General features: G+C 27.9%; 3 protein-coding genes and 1 non-coding gene across 5 annotated transcripts; 2 read left to right on the forward strand and 2 right to left on the reverse strand.

Moving 5' to 3' along the window:
- Window positions 1-1,135: 1,135 nt before the first annotated feature.
- Window positions 1,136-3,408, forward strand: LOC145754309 (uncharacterized). Of its 2 annotated transcripts, XM_082570571.1 has the most exons (4): window positions 1,136-1,217; window positions 1,350-1,588; window positions 2,036-2,097; window positions 2,230-3,408. In XM_082570571.1, exons 2-4 carry the CDS (start codon window positions 1,381-1,383, stop codon window positions 2,404-2,406), a joined length of 447 nt encoding a protein of 148 aa, XP_082426697.1. In that variant the 5' UTR covers window positions 1,136-1,217; window positions 1,350-1,380; the 3' UTR covers window positions 2,407-3,408. The 2 variants fall into 2 exon arrangements, with proteins under 2 accessions (XP_082426697.1, XP_082426698.1); XM_082570572.1 differs by lacking the exon at window positions 1,136-1,217 and having other exon boundaries at window positions 1,273-1,588.
- On the reverse strand, window positions 2,237-13,317 carry LOC145749446 (uncharacterized). Its single transcript, XM_082565251.1, has 32 exons — window positions 13,264-13,317; window positions 12,826-12,934; window positions 12,629-12,711; window positions 12,121-12,267; window positions 11,536-11,715; window positions 11,235-11,296; window positions 10,935-11,062; window positions 10,677-10,801; window positions 10,351-10,560; window positions 10,031-10,156; window positions 9,856-9,923; window positions 9,533-9,670; window positions 8,893-8,992; window positions 8,610-8,757; window positions 7,687-7,775; window positions 7,132-7,238; window positions 6,814-6,994; window positions 6,462-6,615; window positions 6,157-6,327; window positions 5,907-6,031; window positions 5,570-5,673; window positions 5,279-5,474; window positions 5,026-5,188; window positions 4,796-4,919; window positions 4,441-4,624; window positions 4,251-4,336; window positions 3,883-4,115; window positions 3,671-3,803; window positions 3,408-3,555; window positions 3,086-3,229; window positions 2,721-2,885; window positions 2,237-2,598 (listed from the first exon to the last, which is right to left on the reverse strand). The coding sequence occupies exons 1-32, from the start codon at window positions 13,315-13,317 to the stop codon at window positions 2,524-2,526; spliced, it is 4,260 nt and encodes a 1,419-aa protein (XP_082421377.1). The 3' UTR covers window positions 2,237-2,523.
- A 972-nt stretch (window positions 13,318-14,289) lies between these two features.
- On the reverse strand, window positions 14,290-14,361 carry Trnaq-cug (transfer RNA glutamine (anticodon CUG)). Its single transcript has one exon. It is a non-coding gene; the product is annotated as a tRNA-Gln (tRNA).
- A 643-nt stretch (window positions 14,362-15,004) lies between these two features.
- LOC145755420 (carnitine O-palmitoyltransferase 1, liver isoform-like) lies at window positions 15,005-22,204 on the forward strand. The gene is made up of 16 exons (XM_082571658.1): window positions 15,005-15,327; window positions 15,535-15,571; window positions 15,957-16,066; window positions 16,172-16,288; window positions 16,386-16,459; window positions 16,971-17,107; window positions 17,254-17,393; window positions 17,724-17,904; window positions 18,231-18,329; window positions 18,488-18,622; window positions 18,882-19,058; window positions 19,506-19,666; window positions 19,801-19,867; window positions 20,226-20,405; window positions 21,048-21,207; window positions 21,647-22,204. Exons 1-16 carry the CDS (start codon window positions 15,050-15,052, stop codon window positions 21,757-21,759), a joined length of 2,166 nt encoding a protein of 721 aa, XP_082427784.1. The 5' UTR covers window positions 15,005-15,049; the 3' UTR covers window positions 21,760-22,204.
- Window positions 22,205-22,280: the final 76 nt, after the last annotated feature.

Below are 22,280 nucleotides of genomic sequence, written 5' to 3' on the forward strand. Positions count from 1 at the left end.
TTTAAATCCTGGTTTGTTCATTAAAAATTAAAGTTCGACATTAAGCATTAAAAATTTGGTATGATGTATTTTATAATATAAGTAATTAAAAAACATATTAGAAAAATAATTATCGTTTATTTATCATATTTAAATGCTTGTTTATTTAATAAAAATCAATTTTAAGAATTTAAAATCACTATAATTCATATCCTAATATCCCCAACTTAAAACTGGGTTAAATATTAGTTTTTGTTTGTATTATATATATAAATGCTTGTTTGTTTATTAAAAATCAAAGGTTTGTAATATTCTTAGTTAATGTTTATGCATATCTTTTTTTATTTATAAAAATTTATGTTAAAAATAATCAAATATTTTCGAACCATATTTTATTTATCAAATAAATCTAGTTTTTAAATAATTTTGTTTTGGGTTATATTTTGTTTTTTTTTGCATTTTTAGTACAAGATGGTGCGCAAAAGCTTTTATTTTTTATGGAAGTTTATTACTGTGTTACAACCATTTTTAGTCTAATTTAACAAAGTTTTAGTCCGCTCCGTTAATCGCTAATCAATTTGGTCAGCACACGTCAACTATTTTTTTTTTAAAGTATATTAAAAAAGAACATTATTTTAAAATTAAATTTATTAAAGTAATGATTTAATCGTAATGTTTTTTGGTCTAAGATGTAAATACGTAGCCTAAATTATTTCGTAATTGCTCACTACTTTGCAGCACAGAGCTTAGTATCCGTAGAGGGTAATCCCCATCAAATAAATAAAAAAAATTTGAATCAGACTTAATCTACCCGACGAAAATATATATTTGACGGATCAACGGATCGAACGGATTAATGGATCAAGTTTTATTAACTGAATCGAATATATATTAAATAGATATTACATAATTCAAATGCATATTTGACGGATATTTAATTAAACAAAAAGTTTTCATGAATTAAACCCTTACCCTAACCCTCACCTATTCAGATTACCCATTAACACATCCGACCCATTCGATCCTTCTATCCATCTATTAGTCGATCAATCCATACGATCCGAAAATATATTCTCGTCAAGTAGATTAAGTTGTAATCAAAAAATTTAAGCAAATCACAAAAAAAATATTTTTATTTATTTATTTATATTTATCACGAATCTTTAGTAGTAACAAAATAGATTATACATTAAAAATGCAACGATGCTGCTAAAAAAATATATATTTCATGATTTAAGGTATGCCATAATTAAATAATTTTTGAAGGTTTACGGTAACAACAGAAAACTAACACCAAAAATCGCTAAATTTATATAAAATTAAAATGTTTATTCATGTATTTAATATGCGTATATATTGTATTTGTATAGATAGGAATATACTTAAACACTAAAATTTAATATGGAATCCATTGAAAAAGTATTCAATCATTCCAAAGCAATCCATAATGAAATTAAATATTTTGTTGGCGAATTTGAAAATGGTAAAAATAAAAATGATACCGAAAAAATGTTAAAATGTGGTGAACTAGCAACCACAGTTAATTCTAAATTTCTTTTTAAGTCATGCGAGTTTGCAGCTGAAAATCTTCCAAAGCTTCATGCAAAAGGTAATCCTTTAACTTTTTTATAATTATTTATCCTTAATGTGGAAAGGTTGACTTCACGACCTAAACAAAGAGTAACATTAGTTACCCCAACCCAGTCTCAAGTTTCCTTTGGCAGTTAGAGATATTATAGATTAATATTACCCAGTAATTAAGCTGCAAAGGATTGGCTCAGTTAAAGTTTATAACATTTATAACGCCTTACTCAAGAGCGATTTAGCATGGAAGCAGTGTGGATTAAAACAGGACCCCATGTAAAGAATCGAAGTGTTCTGACCACTACACCCTGTTGCCAGCCAAATGTTAAACTTTAGGTCAGACTGCAAGTGTTTATGCATTTGCAAGAAAAAAAATGTGCCAAAAGAATCGAATGTTTTTATGGGTCCATTTAATTTTTAAATAAATCTTATGAAATTAAATTAACCTGCTACTTAGTTGTTATTTTAACAGTTTTAGTTTGCAATGAAATGTGTTCTAAAATTGAAAGGTATGATGAAAGAACAAAGGAGTTTGTAAGTTTAATTTAGCCTGTTTTAGTTTTACCTTTGTGTATAAAAAATTTTTTTTTTACTTGTATATAAACTTTTCTGAATTTTAAAATTTTACCAAATGTTTTTATTGTTTTCAAATGTAAACTTTTATAGGATCAAAAACAAAGAGATAAAAACGAAGCAAGAAAAATCGAATTCGAAAAATTACAGAAAGAAGTTACAGAACAGAAACAAATGATTTCAGACGAATTTCAAATAAATTCAACCAAAATACAAAACGAATATAAAGATTTAGCTGATCAAGTCCATAGAGAAAATTCATATAACTAAAATTAAATCTATAAATATTTATGCAAGTTAAAAAAATAACCTAAAGTAGAATTGTTGAAACTGATCACTGCAATGCTTATACAGTTTCATTGTTATTGTATTTTTATTTAGTATATTTTATCTCAATATTAATTTTAACAAATTTTTAGCTTCCGTGAAACTAGGGTCCATTGTAATTGCAGAATTAAAATTCTAAAAAAGATGAATTATATTGTTATGTTAAAAAAAAACTTTTTCAAAAAACAAAATTTTACTCAGGAAAGTTACAATTATATTTTTTTTACTTAATTTCAGCAGTTTATCTTTTTGTTTACCTTAATTGAATTTTCTTTGTGCAAATGAGCTTCTTCATGATTTTTATTTGTAAGTGCAATTTTAGACAAATCTCTGTAATGTTTAGCTTTTTCGCATAAAAGAATTGCCAAATTTGCTTTGTTCTCTACCATAGTCTTTTCACATATTTTTAGTAAATCAAGTGCCTAAAAAATTTTTTATTTACTCTTAGTTTTATATATATATTGTGCTAAATATTTAAACGTTTGTTTTTTGCATATAATGTGATTCGACATATTTGCCATGCAAAAAGATTATATTTTTTAAATTTGATTTTCAATTCTAAAGTATATAAATTAAAGCAAACATTAAAATCTTATTTTGCCCTACTATCACACTTTCATACTTTCTTATGTTTTCCTTGCCTTCCATACAAAGTTGCAAGATTTTTCCAAGTCCCAATTGATTTGCAGCCAGAATCTTTTTGTATTAGTTGCGTCAAAATATTTTCTGCTTTTTGTGACTCTCCTAATTGTGATAACACAGCAGCCTGAAAATATAAATGGCAATGTCTTTATAAAAATCATTTTATGGTAAATCATATTGCTTTTTATTGAAATTTTGTCTAAATTAGATAGAAAATTGTACCTTATTATTAATTTATATGAGCCATTGTGTTTTATTTTTTAAATTTACGTTTATAACACGATGTTTTATGATTTACTTACATATTGGCCTTTTGCTTTTATATTTTCAGGAACAAGGTCAATAACAGTTTTGTATAATTTTAAACTTTCTTTTAAATATTGTTTTTGGAAGAGTGTTGCAGCGATTTTCCAAAGATCAAGTACTTTACTTTGGTCCATTTCTACTGCTCTAATTATTTATTTAATAATATCCATAATTTATTACACTGTTGTTGATTATGATTTTTAATTATTATAGGTTTTAAAAGTTTATTAGGGTTTTAATAATATGTTGTTTTACTTACTGAAGTATTAAATTGGAAGATTGAAATATGTTTTCCTGATCAAGCAAAATTTGGGACAACCCTACTAAACTGTCCGGATTTCTATACTCATTTAAGGTATGTTGATACAATTTCATACTTTCCTTAAAGTGACCTAAAAGTAAAAATAATAACATGAACTCTATTTTTCAATTATTATGCCTTTGAAATTAGCTTTAATGCTTTTCACCTACCTTGCTTATAAAGAAATGCTGCATATTTATTTTGTGTATCAAATTTTTCAAGTTTACATTTTTGGGTCACACAAGTTTGTTCTAGAATTCCTTTATAGATAGTCTCTGCATGTTTAGTTTTGTTATGTGATTCCAAAAGAATTGCAAGATTTGCTGCATGACTTAATTGGCTGTCAGTGTTAGAAATAGCCCTTAGCAAAACTCGAACTGCATTTTTATATTTTCCTCGTTCTCTGAAAATAACAGATAAGCAAAAAAATTGACTTCAGGACTGCAATATTAAAAATTTATTTATTCTTTATCAATTTGTGGGTTAAATTTTTTTACAGATAAAACTAATTTTGACTTGTAATTTTAATCAAACTTACATTAGTAAATGGGCTAGATTGTTGTAAGCATTTGAGTGCCAGGGTTGTATTTGAATAACCCGGGCATAAAGCTCTTCTGCTTTTTGCTGCAAACACAATTATTATTAATAAATACAGCCTATAAAATCTTAGCCTATAATAAAACTCCGAAATCAAAAAAATAATAGTGATAAAGTTCAATGGAAATAACCGTTGTTTTTGGATTGTCCTCTAAAATAGTTGCAAGGTTGTTAATAGCACTAACATATTGAGGATAAAGTTCTAAGGTTTTTTCATATTCCAATATTGCCTCTGTTAGGTTATTATTAGAACGTAGATAGTTGGCCCAATTGTAATGAATTTTTGCATTATTGGGTGCAGTTTGTAAATCAGACCTAAAAATAATTTTTTTTTTAATTTTACTTAAAAATATTGAACTTTTGCAAGTTTTTTGAATTTGTACTTACAGTTTTAAACTTTAACTTTTAAAAAATTAAGCTAATTATGTTTTTTTTAAATCATTTTATCAAATATATACTTTTTTAAATTTTTTAAATTTTTTTTACCTAAATAATGCTTCTTTAGATGTCCAATCATAATTTCTTGTCCTTGTTTGATAAAAGTAAAATCCAATATAGAAAATTATTATCACATTCCAAAGTATTTTTAATTTGGGATATGATTGATAAACTAAAAATATAGTTTGTAAATTTAAAATTAAAAACTTATAATAAAAGTTAATGCAAAATTTAAATCTTAGTATGATTTTTAACAAATCAAAATAAAAACTATTTACCATTTTTCCATAGTGTGATCATAATAATAATAAATCCTGCACTTGGTAAATATAAAACTCGCTCAGCAATAACGAAACCCACAGTGAAGAAAATGTTTGATGCAGGAATAAATGGTAAAAATAACAAGCTTATTCCTATCAGATGACATCTTAATAAATCACACTAAAAAAATAATTGAAGTATAAATATTATTATTTTAAAACTATAATTAAAGTTTATGTTACACTAAAAAAACGAAACAATTTTTTTTACCTTTTTATTAAATAAATAAAAACAGTAGAGGCACAGTGCAAACAAAATACAACATAATATAGTTGAACAAATATTTCTTAAATCGGTTATTGAAGTAATGATTGGAATTGTTCCATAAGACCAGTCATAACATAAACCAACTGGGTACACAAGTAATTTTAAGTTGATCCAATATATGTAGAAATATGTTAATAATCTAAAAAAACAAAATAATTTAAAATCAGTAAAATAATTTAAAATCAGTAAAATAAAAAATTTAAATAAAAATGGGTAACAAGATTATTATTAGACCTTGCACTAAATCTTTTATGGAATGAGGTTGGGTTATCTTTTTCTGCAAATATTGGTTGTGTCCAATCCATTATCCATAATCGAAACACCATAGTATTTAAAATCTAAAATGAAATTGCAGATATTTTAATATAGACGCTATGTAATCCTATTTTTGTAACTATACCAGCAGATTTCTATTCTTAAAAAAAATTTAGTTATGAGTTTGTTGCAATAAATGGTAAAATATATATATAGATATATACCTTATTTTTTTAAAGTAAAAACGTTTTAGAACTAAACATAAATAATTTTTACATTATGTTGGTTAATTAAATTTTAATGAACAACAACTTACCCATAAAATTATAAAACCTATTCTTTGCAACATCAGTTTTCCAATAAAAATGTGTACTTTGCATTTTGATGAATTTATTTTATCAATTATTTGAAGACAAATTATAACAGCCAAAGCTGTGATGCCTAAATTAAAATAATTTTTTAATAAAACCCAAAATCATTTTTTGATTCAAATTATTAAATAAAATATATTAAAAAAATAATATTAAAAAAATAGTATTTCAACTTTCATATCACTTTACACAAACCTGTCTCTTTACATAACATTGCGAATGTTCCAAAAATTAAAACTCCTAAAAACCATAACCAATGTGTAGGATTCATACGTGGACAACTACAGTGTTGTATTATTGTATTTTTCTTGATTTTAATGTCGTCTTTGTTTACCATTCGTTTTCTAAGTTCCATTCCATTAAAATCTCAACAAAAACGCGTAATTTATTTTAAATGTTGGTGTTTAGGTTAAAATAATAACATGAGTATACACTTATGAGTCTGGTATTAAGGTAAAAATTAAAGGTAATATTCAAATATATTATATTACTGAACTAACCTGGGGATGGTATTGCCGTTGATTTTTTTTCTTTTTTTGCATTTTGAACCTTCAATGTTGTATTGTTGCAGAGATATGATTTGTTGTACAACAAAATAGATATCATAAAAAACATCGCGGATAATAATTCGGCCCTCCCAACTACATTCGAAACCTGAAAAGTGTTTTTAATGAATTAAAAACATAGAAAACAGAGGCTCAATACACCCAAGATAAATAAGTAAGAAACCAACTTGTTTATCAACAAATCATAATATGCTATACGTATTGCATTTAAAACATGTTGTTATACTAAAACTACGTTAAAATATGCGTTGATTTACCAGAATATTACGTTTTTATTCGTTCTTACCGCTTCAGTATGGATAGGGTGTAACGCAAATAACATCCCTGCTAAAATTGAGCAGGTCGGGTGTTCGATAAATACAAGCTTTTTACACACTTCATAAAACAACAAGGTAGAAAGTGTATGGCAGATAATGTTAACAACGTGTTGTGGGGTAGGACTTTCTCCAAAGCTTTGACGTATGAACCTGCAAAAATATTAAAGTCTTAGTTAAAAGTTGCATAAAGTCGACGTTAAGTCGAAAACTCCGAACTTTGATTTACTGTTTACGTAAAAATAAGTCAAATTGTAAATTCGATTCTTTTTTATTTTTTTTATATTTACCGAAACGTCAAAACCGTTAGAGGACGATATGATTTGTGGCTTTGGTTGCTTTTCATTGCTGTCCCCCAATAGTCATTAAGAAAAACGTCTTTAATCGTGGAATCATTCTAAAAACAATTTTTGCCTATAATGCTAATACGTTTAATTGTTATTTGTTAAGTTAGTTGGACGGCAGCGTGGTGTATGTGGTTAGAACATTTCCTACACAACATGAGATCCTGTGTTCGATCCCCAGTGATCTCATGCTGTAGCGCCCTTGAGTTTGGCGCTATAAACGGTATAAACTCCTGGTGAGCCAGCACTTGCTTAGGAGCTTAATTATCGGACAATTATAATCTATAATATTCCAAACTACCACAGACAATTAGAGACTAAGCCGGGGTGACTGTTGTTATTTTATGTTAGGGTCGCACATTCGACGTTTCCACATCGAGAATAAAGATATATATACAGAAAAAATATTTTTTTTACTAACTTGGTTTTATTAACTACTCTTTTTATTTATATTAAATTAACTAGTTTATCTAAAACTTAGGAAGCTGTATAGTTTGTTACCTGAACATCTTGGTTATTCACTATTGCTGGAAAGTCGTCATGTAAAAATGGTGCGTATATAACATTACTGTAGGCTGTGATACATGCTACTGACAATAACATATAACTAAACATTTTTACAGTATTTTAAATCTATCTTTATTAACGATGTCCGTTTTGCATAAATATTTTTTGATTATATTTATTGTTTTCTACTACATCTTTTCTAACTGTTGTGTTACATTTACAACAGTCAATTCCATACAAGTTTAAATACTTACAGTAATACATAATTTGTAAGTACCGCCTCAGGCAATTTATGACGCCTTCTAAAAACATTTTTTTATCGTTTAAAGTTAGTTTTGTAACATACATTATTTTGGTTAGGTAAACTACAGATATGTTGCAAAATGATGATTTATTCAAAACGTTAAAAGGTGTTTTACTTGGAAAAAACTTTACAATAAATATAAATTGCTACAAAGGTAACTTAAAAAAATTACAGAATCTAATGCAAAAAAAATCCGCATTTCATTTAAAACCGTTGTCTATTTTCCATTGTTGTTATCGGCCGTTGTATTTTGACCTAATTGAAAGACCGTGTATATTAGTTGTTTCGTCATAAAAACAGTAATCTCCGGAGTTGGAGCTTTGGTTGATATTTGTCACTGAAGTCGGAGTTGTCGGCAGTGACTCTCCATCGCTCCCTTGCGGCAAACCGATTTGAGACGAGTTGGCTTGATTTGTGTTGAAGTAAGCATGGTTTTCGAATATAAGTCCGTCGCTTGAACATTTTGGTATAACACTATGTATTGTTATTTTTGAAGGTACTGCTGTTCGTGTATTCTTGGTTTTAAAATTAGATTTTTTATTTTCAGTAGTTCTTAAAATTGAAATGTTCTCAATTGTTTGTGTTGAGTGAGTTTTTTTAATTTTGTTATCACCTTGACTAGGTTTAACGTCCAATGTAAATTCCACTTCGTTGGTTATAGATGGCATTAATATTGAACTTTCATTTATATGAAATGGCAGAAACTCGTCAAAATCGTTAGATTCGCTTAGTCTTAAATCACAATCCGAACTTGTGGATACCTACAAGGTTTTAAAAAAACATTTATTTTAAAAAGTCGAGACGCTAACTTAAAGCTTTTAGATTACTGTTTGATGTATTAAATAAAAATTATATTATTTTAAATATTATTTAGATAAACAAAATTTTTTTTATACCTTGGGCGAAGCAATAATTTTGGACAGCTGCTCTGATATTTTTGTAAATGAAGTTCGGTCTTCAGGTTCCCACTTCCAACACGACATCATAATGTCATATCTAAAAACATGTTAACAATATAAAATATATTAAAATAATATTGCATGTAAAAACTTTAAGGTCCATTGCGTATTCTACAAGATTTTATAGAGTTGACTTTGCCAAACAAACTTTGCTTGTTTAGGGTTATTTTTAACCTTTAGCAATATGGGTTCGTCTTTAATTTTGTTTACGCGAATCTTAGCTTGTGTTGGCACATACGCTGTTGATTGCTGCAAAACCCTGCTGCAGCGCGTTTATTTTTGATCGATTATTCTAGATTCACCGGTATTAGGGTAACTTGATACACACACAATGCAAAAACATCAATCATTCATCAGCGCTTTCTATAACATACGGGTGGTATGCATCATGAGTATAAGTATTTTACTGTAATCCTTTTCTTGGGCCATGTCTTAGTTTTTAACATGTTTTAATTTAACCGTGTTTCGAATATTAGGTAAAATTCTCTACCTACCAAGTATATAATACTTTAAAAAAAATATATTTAAAAAAATATTATTTTTTTTGATTGTCAAACTCTAAAGAAAGGTTTCTTACATTTTTTCAGATGCCAGGTACGGTTTCGGCAATCTCATTCCTCCTGCTAAAACTCTGTATAAATCTTTAGGTGGAATTGTCGGATATGGTTCTTCACCAAGCGAGAAGATTTCCCAGCACAACACTCCAAATGACCACCTGAAAATAGTCAGGTATAAACTTTAAACTCACTTTTGTTTAATATTACTTTAAATTAGGTCGCAACTTTATCAATATTGTATAAAGTGTAGTTTAACTTAGTCAATGTTAATGCAAATTTAATGTAATGAGTTTTAATGTAATAAAATTAAACTTTAAAGGATTTAAAAAAAATAATAACTTACACGTCGGAGTACACAGTATATTTGTCTTCAGTAAGGGCTTCAGGTGATGTCCATTTCACAGGTTTTTCCTAAAAATAACATATCCTACTTAAACCAGGCTGTAGGAAAAAGACAAATTATCTTTTATACGGACAGTTAAATTAATTATTTACAGTTTAACATCGTTGCAATTTACCCATCGACTTTGAATTTTGTAATAGCCTTTATTTTGCACGTGTTTCGACAAACCAAAATCTCCTATTTTGATCACTTGATCGGATGTTAATAAAATATTTCGTGCCGCCAAATCCCGGTGTAGAATCTATAATAAAATCTTAAGTAAACATTTAAATTTCGATTTTATTTAAATTTATAGTTATTTAATTGTTATATAATATTTTGTACAGAAAAAAAACTACATTGCGCAATTAACTTAAAAACAAAATGGCGCCTTTAAAAGTTGTTATCAGCTAAACATCGTAAATTCACTCTTTTGTAAAAAAAATTACGCATTACCTTTTTCGTGCACAAATGTTCCATCCCCTTTGAAATCTGGAGCGAGAAAGATAAAAGTTTTTCAACTTCTACTTCGCCACAGTATGAGGAATATGGGGAGCTCAATTCTGTTGTCGAAAGCTCCCTATACTGAAGCAAGAACGAACGCAAGCTACCCCCTGTAGCCAATTCCATTAGTAAAATAGGAATATTAACCAAGTCTGAATTTTCCTATACAAAAAATAACGAATCTCAAATTAAACTAAGCATCTTATACTGTCATTGAATAGTTGGTTTAAACGACGGTGTGGTATGTTATCTGGTATGTTACTATAGGTAAAACTTACTGTGGGTGCGATTGAGTCCAATAAACATGTTCCCACAAGAGAAATAACATTCTCGTGAGTTCCCGCTTTAATTAATGTCGTTGCTTCTTCCACAAAATGATATAGGTCTTCATAACGAAAATGATCTGTAACACAATTAAAACTTCTAAGAAATCAGCTACGAAAATTATTTGAAAGGAAGATTGGATCTGTGAATTACTTTTTATGTCAGGTACACAAACATGTTTACATTCGACTCAATAGTTTAATTGTGGTTACCTTTTAAAACCTTTACGGCAACCTCGACGTCGGGTTTTGTATTGCATTTTAATATTCCCCTGTAAACATGTCCAAAGAATCCACTTCCTAAAATCTGAGGTGAATTGTCGTTCCAAATACATTCAAGTCTAAATTTATATTTGTTATAAACGATGCAATAATTTCTTTAAAACAATTTGGAATTTCCACAATTACCAAAATCTATTAATGGACCTAATTCTCTATATTTAGATTTTAGAGATTTTTGTACTCTATAGATTTGGTTATCAGGTTTAGAAAGTATTTTTAAATGAATCTTACCGATCACGTGACACTTCCTTTTCTTTAACTAGTCCGATATCGTCGTTTGAAATGGCGGGAAACTAAAGCAAAGCAATTGTGTTTAATAGGAGTAGAAATATGTCGAAATATTGACAGTTTCTCACGTGATTACTGTTTATACGTAAAGTATAAAACGAAAACTCATACCCATGCTGTAAAAGGTTAAGAAATTAGGAAATTGCTGTCAAATTATAGGTTTGTATTAGTCGTTATAAAGTTACGAAATCTTTACAAGAGCATATATAATGTTTAACTATAACCTTTAATACGTAAATCTTACCTCTTTCCATAAACTTTGGCCAATAATATCTTTCCAACAACTTTGTCCACTCCAGGGATCTAACCTAGGTTCACATTCGTTGTCCCTGCCTTGTTTAGTTTGCTTGTCTCTTGACAACACCACGTTGTTATCTTGAATCGAAATGTACATACCATGCCCAGCATACTCTGTTTTCCATATCTAAATATGTGGCAGATTATTTAGTAAAAGATTTGAAGACTTGCAATTAATTCTGAACAGTGTGGGTCACTTATAAATTACCTTCTTATCTTTCCGGGCTCTTTTCAACCAGAAACAATAAACAGTGAAAGTTATAGTTGATAAAATCAAAAAAATTATGCCTCCAGTCAACCAGGATCTGTAATTAAAAACTACTTTCTTTTTGTCACTTTAACTGAAGTACAACACATATTTTTATGACTTATGCAATTTACCAAGCAATTAAAAATAAATCATACCAACAAAAATATCTAAACTTTTTTTTTAACAAATTTAAAATTAAAAAGTCTCTTATAATATAGTTCATAAATGTAAAGGCTAAACAAAGAAAGCATGGTCATACTTACTGTCATGTTCAACTTGTACTTGAAAGTCTCGGCTTAATACTTCTTGATTAGAATCATATCGTATTAGATGACAACTATATCGTCCAGCATCCGATATTTGGATATCTTGAATCATTAGCCGTGTCTCAAATATTTTTGGTTTTAATTTACAGCCAAATGGCTTTACCTGTAAAAAGTAAGCTTTAATTAATTTCATTAATTAATTAGGACAGGCACCCGTGTTGTTGCTTTAATCTCTTGTATTTACTGTTATATTTTTAGTAAAAGTGCAGTAACCGTGTAGTATACGGATGGATCATATTACAATTTATTCCCGCCGTTTTTCTAACACGTGGTTGTCTTTTTTTGCATTACATTTTATTAATTCTTATATCAATATTTATAAATGTTAACATTTCAAAAATACAATGGTAAAATATTGTGTTTACATTTTTGCTTTTTTTGTTGATTTTTTTAGCTTCTTTTTTCCATTGAAATAAAAGAGGTGGGGCTCTAGTAGGACCCCCATTGATAGTTGTGTACCTTACATCACCACAACTTAAACGAATTGTACGATTTTTTACTACTTTAATTGAGGTTTCTGGAAATCCAGACCAAATAAAAATTCCATCTAAACAAAAGCAATGATTTGCTTTATTGTGTAAAAACGAGTATGACTTCGATGTAACTCATAAAAAACAAGATATTTTAAATTTTTGCTCTTATATAAATAGAAACAACTGACCTTCATAGTTTTCTGAAGTCATGTTTTGATGTCTCTGTACTTTGCAACGTAACCGGGATTTTTTAATTTGACTGTTTTTAGCCAAACAATGAAAGACTATCAAAGACAGCTAAATTTATAGGTTATTAGTTAATCAGACAATCTGTCATAGGTTTCTTCATAAAGTAACGTTACAGCGAATTTGCAAAATAATAAAGCAGACAAACTTGCAAATAGTATTTTCTCACATTATTCCATTTTTCTTGGAAATTAAACGTCAATGTCGAAAAAAGTCTGATCTTGATTATTAAATATTTTACTTAAAAAAAGGTTGCCAACACTATGCTAAATTCAACTGTGATCATTTTTAAAAAGCTTTTTGTATGTTCACGGAAAAAGGCATTTGTGATTGCCTATTATAAATTTTGACTTCAGATAATTAATTTTGGTTAAACTTACCAAGAATAAACGGTGGGGAATTTTACTTTTAATCTTGACACTTCCATATGTCATGCTTTATTAATGCAGTTAATCATACTTCCAAACTTTTACATGGATTTGTCTACCATGCCTGATTCACTTATTTTTACCATAAACCAGTTTACCCTATGTACCTGTAAAACGCCATTGTTTGCTATTTTAAACTATTGCTATAACGAATTGCTAACTTTTTTAAAATTGCTGAGCCCACATATTAATTTTTATATTTACTGAAGTATAATACTTTCATACTATATATATAAATATGCTACCATTTAATAACGTGCGTTGTAGTAAGCGCGAACATGCGATTAAGGTATCAAATTAATTTTCCGGACTATACAAATCATATTTCCTTTTCCCACGTCTAAAATCGACGTCAAAAATAAAAATATTGTTATAAAAAAAATTAACAAACCAATATTTTTTTACCTGCAAAAAATATTTAAAAAGCTGGGACTTTTTTAACTGTTTCAATTTTCTGTTAAGCCTAATTTGCAAATCTGCAATTTGCATTCTTCAGGCCTAAAAGCTATTTATAGCCTAGCCGAATCTATAAAATGTTTTACAAAATGGTGTTATTTGTTATAAACAATTTTAGCAATCAAACTTTGCGATTTCCTGGCGTGTAAATTCACAAAATTTTCCATAAACACTTTTAGCTAAGTAGAACAGGGCGATATAATTTTTTTCATTAATTTAGATTTAAGGTGTTTCGCTTGGTTTATGTTTTAATTTTTTTTTATATTTCCAAATTTTGGAAAAATCTTTTGTTATTAACGTTAAATATTTTAATGAAATTATATATTTTTAAGAAGTTTTGTTTTTATTATTTTTAAATATTTGTGCTGGGTTTCGCCTAGATATTAAATAAATTGAAAGCTGTTTGGAAAAAAAAAATAAAAACGACGCTGATATAGCTCCAAGGCTTTTTTGGGAATGGTCACGTGTTACGAATATTATTTAATTTTTTGTTTGTGATCTAAATAAAAAATGTAAAATAACAGGTCCTACCGAGATTTGAACTCGGATCGCAGGATTCAGAGTCCTGAGTGCTAACCGTTACACCATAGGACCGGCGTTGGTAACCCAAGTTACATAGCATTATAACCAAACGAAAGAGATTGGAGAGAACGTAGAAAAAGGCAAAGTGTATGCGTTTCCATGCACTCTACTACCATCAGACGAGAAACGCTATGTTCGTTTTGTTAAAGCGAGGCGAGCAACGGATGTGTAGTACTGAGATTAGCATAAACACCAACACAGGCCCGGAGACAACGCCTACTTTTAGTTTAGGAAAATAAACTTTCTTATAACACATGCATTTAAAATAACATCTTGTTAGGCTATACTTGTAAGGCGTAGTGCGTAAATAGCAATAAAGCAACTCTGCTGTTTTGAAATACGTTCTTGAAAATATTTTATTTCGTTGTGAGATATCGTACAGCAGATCATTAATTTAATATTTTAGGAAACGTGATAGCCAGGGGCTATTTTGAATTTAGGTAGAATTATTTTAAGTCATTATTTTACGCTTTTGTGTAAGTCAAACTTTTACGTGTTTTATCTGCAATGCGAAATATTTTACGAATATTAAAGTTTTGTAAACATTTGAGTGTATTTTAACTTACACCGTATTTCGAGATCGTTTTATAATAAATACAAAAATGTAAAATTATTTAATTAAATTTTACATTGTTTTATATTTTTTTTAGCAGATTAATAAAAAAAATTGCAAATTGGCATTAAAAATATTATCATCAAGATGCAGTCTAATCTAGCTCAGGATGATTCTGAGCTTCTGTATGTCACTATGATTGGGTTCGTTATGGCAGCAATCTTTGCCACTGGGTTCCATCATGATGTTGATCGAACAATAACCCGCTTTGCCCCTGAGGGAACCAGTTACCCCTTTCCAGACCAGACCCGAGTTCATGCTGCCAAGTTTACAGCTGCGATTGGGGGATTTTTGGTTGGAGTTTTTTTTTGGACTGTCTTTGGAAAACTAAGATGGGAAGCTATTAGGCACTTACTAAAATATAGGTAAGTTTTTTTATGAAGTTTTGATTAGCTAAAACACATACATGGTAGTTATTTTAATTTAAATAAATCTTTTTGTTATTTGGAATTAAAGTACCCTAGTTAAAAAACTTGTTTATTTTAATAGTTTGTAGTTAATTTATAATATTTTTAAAAAGCCTTTTTTAAATATGGTAGATTTATGCATTATTTATCTTTTTATATTGTTAGAGACTGGATTTACAATCCGAAAAGCTATGTTTCAAGGGTATGTATTACTCATTTATTTAAAAATAAAGTTAGTTAAAATTTTTGCCAAACAATAGATTTATAACAAGATGAATTGCAAGGTGTAGCATTTACTTGCAGAAAATATAAACTTTTAACCTTGAAAATAGTTTTATTTTTTTTATTCTAAAATATGGGCGTTAGTTTAATAAAATAAATGTTCAAGGACTATTACCCGGAACAAATGGTGAAAGGAGCAAACAGTCCTTGAAAGTTTATACTGTAAAGTTGGCTTTAGGTTGTGTTTACCCAAAGCGACCTTTTTGCCATTATTAAACAAATTGAAGTGTGACAGGCAAACTGTCGTTTCCTCGAATCATTTTTTTGTCATTGTTTGTTTACTTTTGTGTTGTTATGATATGTAGGTTTGGTTTCTTACACTATCAATGCTTATACCAAGAAAGCGTTTCCTATACACTTTTCAACATGTTTTACCTAAATATCCACTCCCATCTCTTACAGAATCCTGCAAAAAGTAAATTTTTGACATTTTTGTATATAAATATTTTAAATTTCATTGTTACACTAACAAAAATATTTAAAGAGGATGGTATTTTTTAATTTTGTTCTTGGTTTTAAGAACTCTTGCAACTATTGAACCTCTAGTCACTGAGAAAGAATTCGAAGAAATAAAAAAAGAAATGACTGAATTTGAAACAGGAGATGGTCCAATGCTCCAGAAAATTTTGGAAAAAAGGTTAATTTATAATTTTATGTATATACATTTAAAAAAAAATTTCAAGATAAATTTGATAGAACTAAATTTTTAATTAATTATTTATTTTATTTTAAAGATATGAAACAGAAAAGAATTGGGTAGCTGATTTATGGGACAAATATGCTTATCTAGTCTCAAGGACACCAATAAGTATATACACTTTTATTTTATTTTAAACCATAAAATGAAAAGTTTTAATCTTCTGGGAATTTTACTAACTGTTCAAAGGTCGCTAGACATAATAATAGCCTAGCATAGTATAATCTATCATGTGACAGCGTATCATTGTTTGTTCTTTCAAACAAGCGCTTCAATAAAAGCTGGAAAATATTTTTAAATTCTTTGTGTATACAAAGGCATGTCCAATTAAATAAAAAGCTTGTTTTCAAATTCAACAAAGAAGTTATGTTGACATTGAAAATTAAAACAAACAATACTTTTTTGTTAATTTTAAAAAAATTGGAAATTCTTGTTTAGTATTACATCCTCTAATAAACAGTTAACTACCTATAGGCTGGCTATAAAAAGATAATATGTGATGCGCTATTGAAAAGAGCCCTGTTGATGTAGAAAGACAATTATGTATTCAATGCATATCCCACTAATAAATTATACATAGACTGTCTACATAACTGATTTGTATATGTAATACTTTTTACAGTGTACACCAATTTTTGTGTTGGTGGTGGATTAAGTAAGTCAGACTTGTCCGATTTAGCTCCTAGATCTCAGTGTGCTCGTGCAGCAAACATTGTGTTTCATCACCTTAAATTTTTTGAATTAATTGAAACAAGAACGGTAATTATTTTGTATGAACAACAATTACTAAAAAATGTGCTAAAAATGTAAAAATATAAAAAAATTTAAAAAATACATAGACTAATGTTTAAAAAAATACAACCAAAAGTATATATATATATAATTTATTTTTTTTTAAATTATAGCTTTCACCTTTGTTAGTACAAAACCTGGTTCCTATTTGTTGTCATCGGTATCGTTATGTTTTCTCGACAACCAGAGTTCCAGGCCAACAAATGGATGAGCTCAAAACTTACGAATCTTCTAAACATATTATTGTGATAAGGTAAATTACTTGTTTAAGATATACTTAAACTAAATTGTCATGACAATATTTTTTATTCATAATTTTTATCTAATTTTGTTAAACAATTTTAAGAAAAGTAATTTTGGATTTGGATGTCTGTTAGCCTCTTGAATATGGTATAAAAACTAGTTTGGTGTTAGTTGGTAATTGGTTATAATTATTGTTTGGTAGCACTAGCTTTATATAGAGTAGTTGGTTTATTATTTATTTTTGCAAAATATTCCATTTTGCACAATATTTTTTAAAATTTTATTTATTAAATTACTTAAAAACAGTTTACTTTGAAATTGTTATTTAAATATTGAGCAGAAGAGGTGTTATGTTTCGTGTTGAAGTTTATGCCACAGACAGCACCGGTAGTTCTTCGCTTCTGGCACCAGAGGAGTTACAACACCTGTTTCAATCAATCGTTGAACAAACAGATAATGTGACCGAGACACAATGGAATCCAGCAATATTTACAGGACAAGATCGAACAACCTGGGCTCAGGTTAATATTAAAAGTTTCTTATTTTAGCATACTCTCTATAAAAAGTTTCTAATTTTAGCATACTCTCTAAAAACTTCTTTATTATATAGAAAATTGCTTATGACACGTTGTTTTTATAGGTTAATCATTTCCTAGTACACAAAATTTTGCCTTTAAAATTTGTCATTGTGTAATTTCATGTGGTTAGCTAAATTTGTTTTGTGTTTTTATTAAATATTATCTCACACACATCCTTGGGTTTTTATTAAAATTTTGTTCCTAACTTTATTCAATAAATTCAATATTTTTACCTTTTAAATTAATATTGAATTTTATTATTTTTTAAGGAAAGGGAAAAATTAATGTCACATTTTTCCAACAAAGTTTCACTACATGAAGTGGAGAGTGCGATACTTCATCTTTCATTAGAAGACAATAAACCACAGGTAATCATAAACAATAGGTAAAAAAAATTATTTTTTGTAATTATTTTTTACAATATTAAATGTTCCTGGTAATTTCAAAGTTTATTTTATGTACAATTTAATTTTATAATTAGTAAAATTTATTATATATAAATATAATGTGATTTTTTCTTTCATAGACTTTGGCAGAGCTGGCCCAGTCATCGTTATGTGGAAATGGTTTTAATCGTTGGTTTGACAAATCAGTTACCTGTTCTGTGCATTCTAATGGGATTGTTGGTGGAAATATTGAACACACTACAGCAGATGCTACAGTGGGTTTTTATTTTTTTTTAACATAACTATTGTGGTCTGGTACACTATGGTATTATTTATTTTTATAGGCTATAAAACAAGCATTCTTTATTTAGACAATGTGTAGGGACAATGATAAATTATTTTTATTGCTTTTTTATAACATTTTAAACTATTTGTTTTTTAAAAGCATGTTAAACTAGCTTATGCATAAAAACTTAATAAAAAACTATGTGGTACCAAAATCAAAAAAAAAATTTCATTTTTTTTTATTTTTAGCTAACTGGAAGAGTATTGGAATACGTTTGGAAGAAAAGTGAGTATGATGAGGAAGGAAATGCCTGGTGCTCCTCATCCTCAACTCACAAAGATCTTCCGACTCCAACTAAGATCAATTGGGAGATGGAATCTTTTGCTTCCAATATTCCAAAATATATTGAATCTTTAGAGCAATTTGTAAGCATTTTTTTTATCAATTTATTTTTAATTTTTAAATATTTTAAATTTTTTTTAAACTTTTGTGTTTCTATTTAATATTATTAAAAAAAAAAATGTTTATATCAATAAACAACCTCTAATAATTAATTTATATTGTATGCAAAATGATATATTAATATATGCAAATAATATATTAATATAAATAGTTCATAGTTGCAGGAATGTTGTTTATTTATTAAATCATTAATTAATATTGTCAGTTGTCAGATATAATTAAGTTATCTATGTAATTAATTACTAAATGACGCACTTTTTGTTATCGACCTTTAGTACCTCTAAAAATTGGCGTAGCAACACATTAATATATTAATATATATCATTAACAAAGCTTTGGTTGTTTTTTTATGCATTTTTAGCCCCAAAATTTAATTCATATCCAAACCTGTTTTATTAAATTTTTTTTAGAAAGGTAATATGGATATCTGTGCGTTAAAGTTTCAACATGGCAAAGGTATTATCAAGAAATTAAGAGTTAGCCCCGATAGTTTTATGCAAATGGCCCTTCAACTTACCTTTTATAGAATGCACAAAAAAGTACCAAAAACTTACGAAACAGCAATGACCAGGTATTAAAAAAAAATGTTTTTTTTGTAGTTATGATACAGAAATTATTCAAAAAAATTACCTATTCATTCATGTGTTAAATTTTTCGCAATTAAAACTTGACTTATTTTTTTTAATTAAAAGTTTTATTTTTTAGGTTTTTTAAATATGGTCGAACTGAAACAATTCGAACGGTCTCCCCTCACTCTGTTAACTTCACCAAGGTAATTTATTTAACCTTGAAATCTATGGTTTTCAACAATTGCTTTGTCATAGTGTGATTATGTACACAGTTCAATACACAAACTGTCAAATAACTTTGTGGGATCCAATTACTCCCTGTTTATCAAAATTTGATATTAAATACATTTTATAAAAACTTATATTATACTACAAGGGCACAAGACAATGTAATAGCCATTGACAACATACGCAAAAATAAAATAATAACATGTTTTGGTACTGATGCCTTAACAACAATATTTAAACACCAAAACTTGAAAAATTCTAATTATTTCAACATTTTATGAATTTTTTTCATACGAAAATTTTAAAAGTTTATTTTTTGTGGTTATCTTGCAGGCGATGGATGACAACACATCAACCCAGGAAGAGCGAATTGCTCATTTCAAGAAAGCAATTGCCCACCACAGTGCCAATAAACTTGATTCTATGAATGGCAAGGGGGCAGACCGACATTTCTTTGGTCTCTACATTGCTTCCAAATTTGCAGGGATCAAGCCAAAGATATTCAACACTCCGGTATAATAATTTTTGTTTAAATTTGTTAAATTTGTTTACTGCCAACTACTTATTTAATTAAGTACACTTAAATAATAAAAATGAAAATATAATATTTGCTCTTTAAAATTCTTTAAAAAATGTTTTTTATAAATTGCATTTAAAAATTTTATGCTTATATTTGTTTTGTTAGTTCTCTTTTATTTGATTTTGTATAGTATTTATTCTAAGACAATTATCCACTTTTTTTCGTAAATTAGATTCTCAGAAATAAAATATATATAATTACTTTACATAATACTAAGATAACATTGATTATTTTTTACTTAATTCGTCATGTTTTTTAATGTCCCTAATATTTTTGTTTAGTATTTAATATGAGTCTTTAAAAATGTATACATTCTCGTAAACACAGGATGTTGTAATATTACCTAAAAATTCTGAAAATCAATCAGGAAATGATAATGTTGGGCTACTAAGAACAGATGTTACAACATATTCGTAAGCTTTCTATGGCACATTCATTTTAGATGCTATCACCTTAGCTCCAGCATTAAACAATGCACTACCATCTATACACATACATATTAATATATATATATATGTACATTTTTCCAGGTAAATATTTGTACAAACCTCTTTAAAAAAAATTTTTGTTTATAGATTCTCATGCAATATGATCAACTTTCCACTTCCCAGTCTCCATTCAGCTTTGAACCTAGTTTCTTGAAAGATTTTCATATTTTTCCATCAGGTGGAGCCTTTGCAGCACAAACAAATGATGGTTACGGGGTGTATTATCTATTTCTTGGCGAAAATCACAGTAAGTATAGTCAAAAAGACATATTTAAATTAAAAAAAAAGGGAAAAAAGTTGGTTTTTAAGGTTTTTTAAAGACTTGAATAAAAAAGTAAAAATTTAGCAATTAAAACAAAGCTTGTGTAGATTTTTTTTTATTTTTGGGATTTTTTGTAATAAACTGCCTTTTCTTTTTAACAAACTAATTTAACGAACTTGATATTTTTAAACCAAGGTTCATTTCAAGTTTATATTTGTGTAACCTTGAAACATGTGTTTATTTAAACAACTCAAATAGTGTGGTTTACAAAACTATTCAACTTTTACATACGTAACTAGATTACAAAATAAACACTTACCCTAACATATATTTAAACGGGGTTAACGTTAATTTGGTTAATTGGTTTATTCAATTTGCATTTAAAATATTCAGTAATGGCTAAAATGGGAATTTTTTTTAACAGTGACAGTTCACGTTAGCAGTTACAACAGCTGTCCTGACACAAGCTCGACAAAATTCGGAGAAGTTTTACAACAATCAATGGCTGATATGAGAAGCCTTTTGTCGAAAAAGTAGTTTTATTACAGTGTTATGTTTGGCTTACTATATATTGAAGAAATTAAAAATTTTAGTTAATAATTTTAGAATGAAATTATAATAGGCCCAATTTTATTTAACCCAATACATTTTAATTCACTTTCTAGGTTGTTTTTAGTTAACTCTTTTCCTGTTTGTGTATTTATGTTACTTATTGTTCCTTTCAAACTATTTTGAAGTTATGTTCTTAAAAGTGTATTGCGCTATTAAACCGTACTAATATTACTAACCTGTTTTTATCATGACTATTTTACACAAAACTAACATGTGTTCGAAATAAGTACTAATTCTTTTAACATATGCATTAAGGGTTCTTTCAAATTTTAAAAAGTACAAAAATGCCTTGAGATTTTAATTTCTAATTAGATTTTGTTTGTTCTATGCTCTTACGATTTTCTTAAAAAACTGTCTTTTTATTTACTTTCAACAAACATTAAAGTCGTACGTACATTAAGTAAATTTTATTTTTATTGTGTGTTTTAAAATTAAGTTAAAATTTT

Source organism: Corella eumyota, chromosome 1 (genome assembly GCF_963082875.1).
Source record: "Corella eumyota chromosome 1, kaCorEumy4.1, whole genome shotgun sequence".
NCBI lineage: Eukaryota > Metazoa > Chordata > Ascidiacea > Phlebobranchia > Corellidae > Corella > Corella eumyota.

What these genes read in the sequence shown, in the direction of transcription:
- LOC145754309 (XM_082570571.1), top strand. Translation starts at nt 1,381, where the DNA reads ATGGAATCCATTGAAAAAGTATTCAATCATTCCAAAGCAATCCATAAT. An exon ending in TCCAAAGCTTCATGCAAAAG is followed by an intron (nt 1,589 to 2,035) that starts GTAATCCTTTAA and finishes TTATTTTAACAG; the next exon opens with TTTTAGTTTGCAATGAAATG. An exon ending in ATGAAAGAACAAAGGAGTTT is followed by an intron (nt 2,098 to 2,229) that starts GTAAGTTTAATT and finishes AAACTTTTATAG; the next exon opens with GATCAAAAACAAAGAGATAA.
- LOC145749446 (XM_082565251.1), bottom strand. Translation starts at nt 13,317, where the DNA reads ATGACATATGGAAGTGTCAAGATTAAAAGTAAAATTCCCCACCGTTTA. An exon ending in TGCCGTAAAGGTTTTAAAAG is followed by an intron (nt 10,802 to 10,934) that starts GTAACCACAATT and finishes ATTGTGTTACAG; the next exon opens with ATCATTTTCGTTATGAAGAC. An exon ending in GATCACACTATGGAAAAATG is followed by an intron (nt 4,920 to 5,025) that starts GTAAATAGTTTT and finishes CTATATTTTTAG; the next exon opens with TTTATCAATCATATCCCAAA.
- LOC145755420 (XM_082571658.1), top strand. Translation starts at nt 15,050, where the DNA reads ATGCAGTCTAATCTAGCTCAGGATGATTCTGAGCTTCTGTATGTCACT. An exon ending in CTTACAGAATCCTGCAAAAA is followed by an intron (nt 16,067 to 16,171) that starts GTAAATTTTTGA and finishes CTTGGTTTTAAG; the next exon opens with AACTCTTGCAACTATTGAAC. An exon ending in CAGAAAATTTTGGAAAAAAG is followed by an intron (nt 16,289 to 16,385) that starts GTTAATTTATAA and finishes TTTATTTTAAAG; the next exon opens with ATATGAAACAGAAAAGAATT.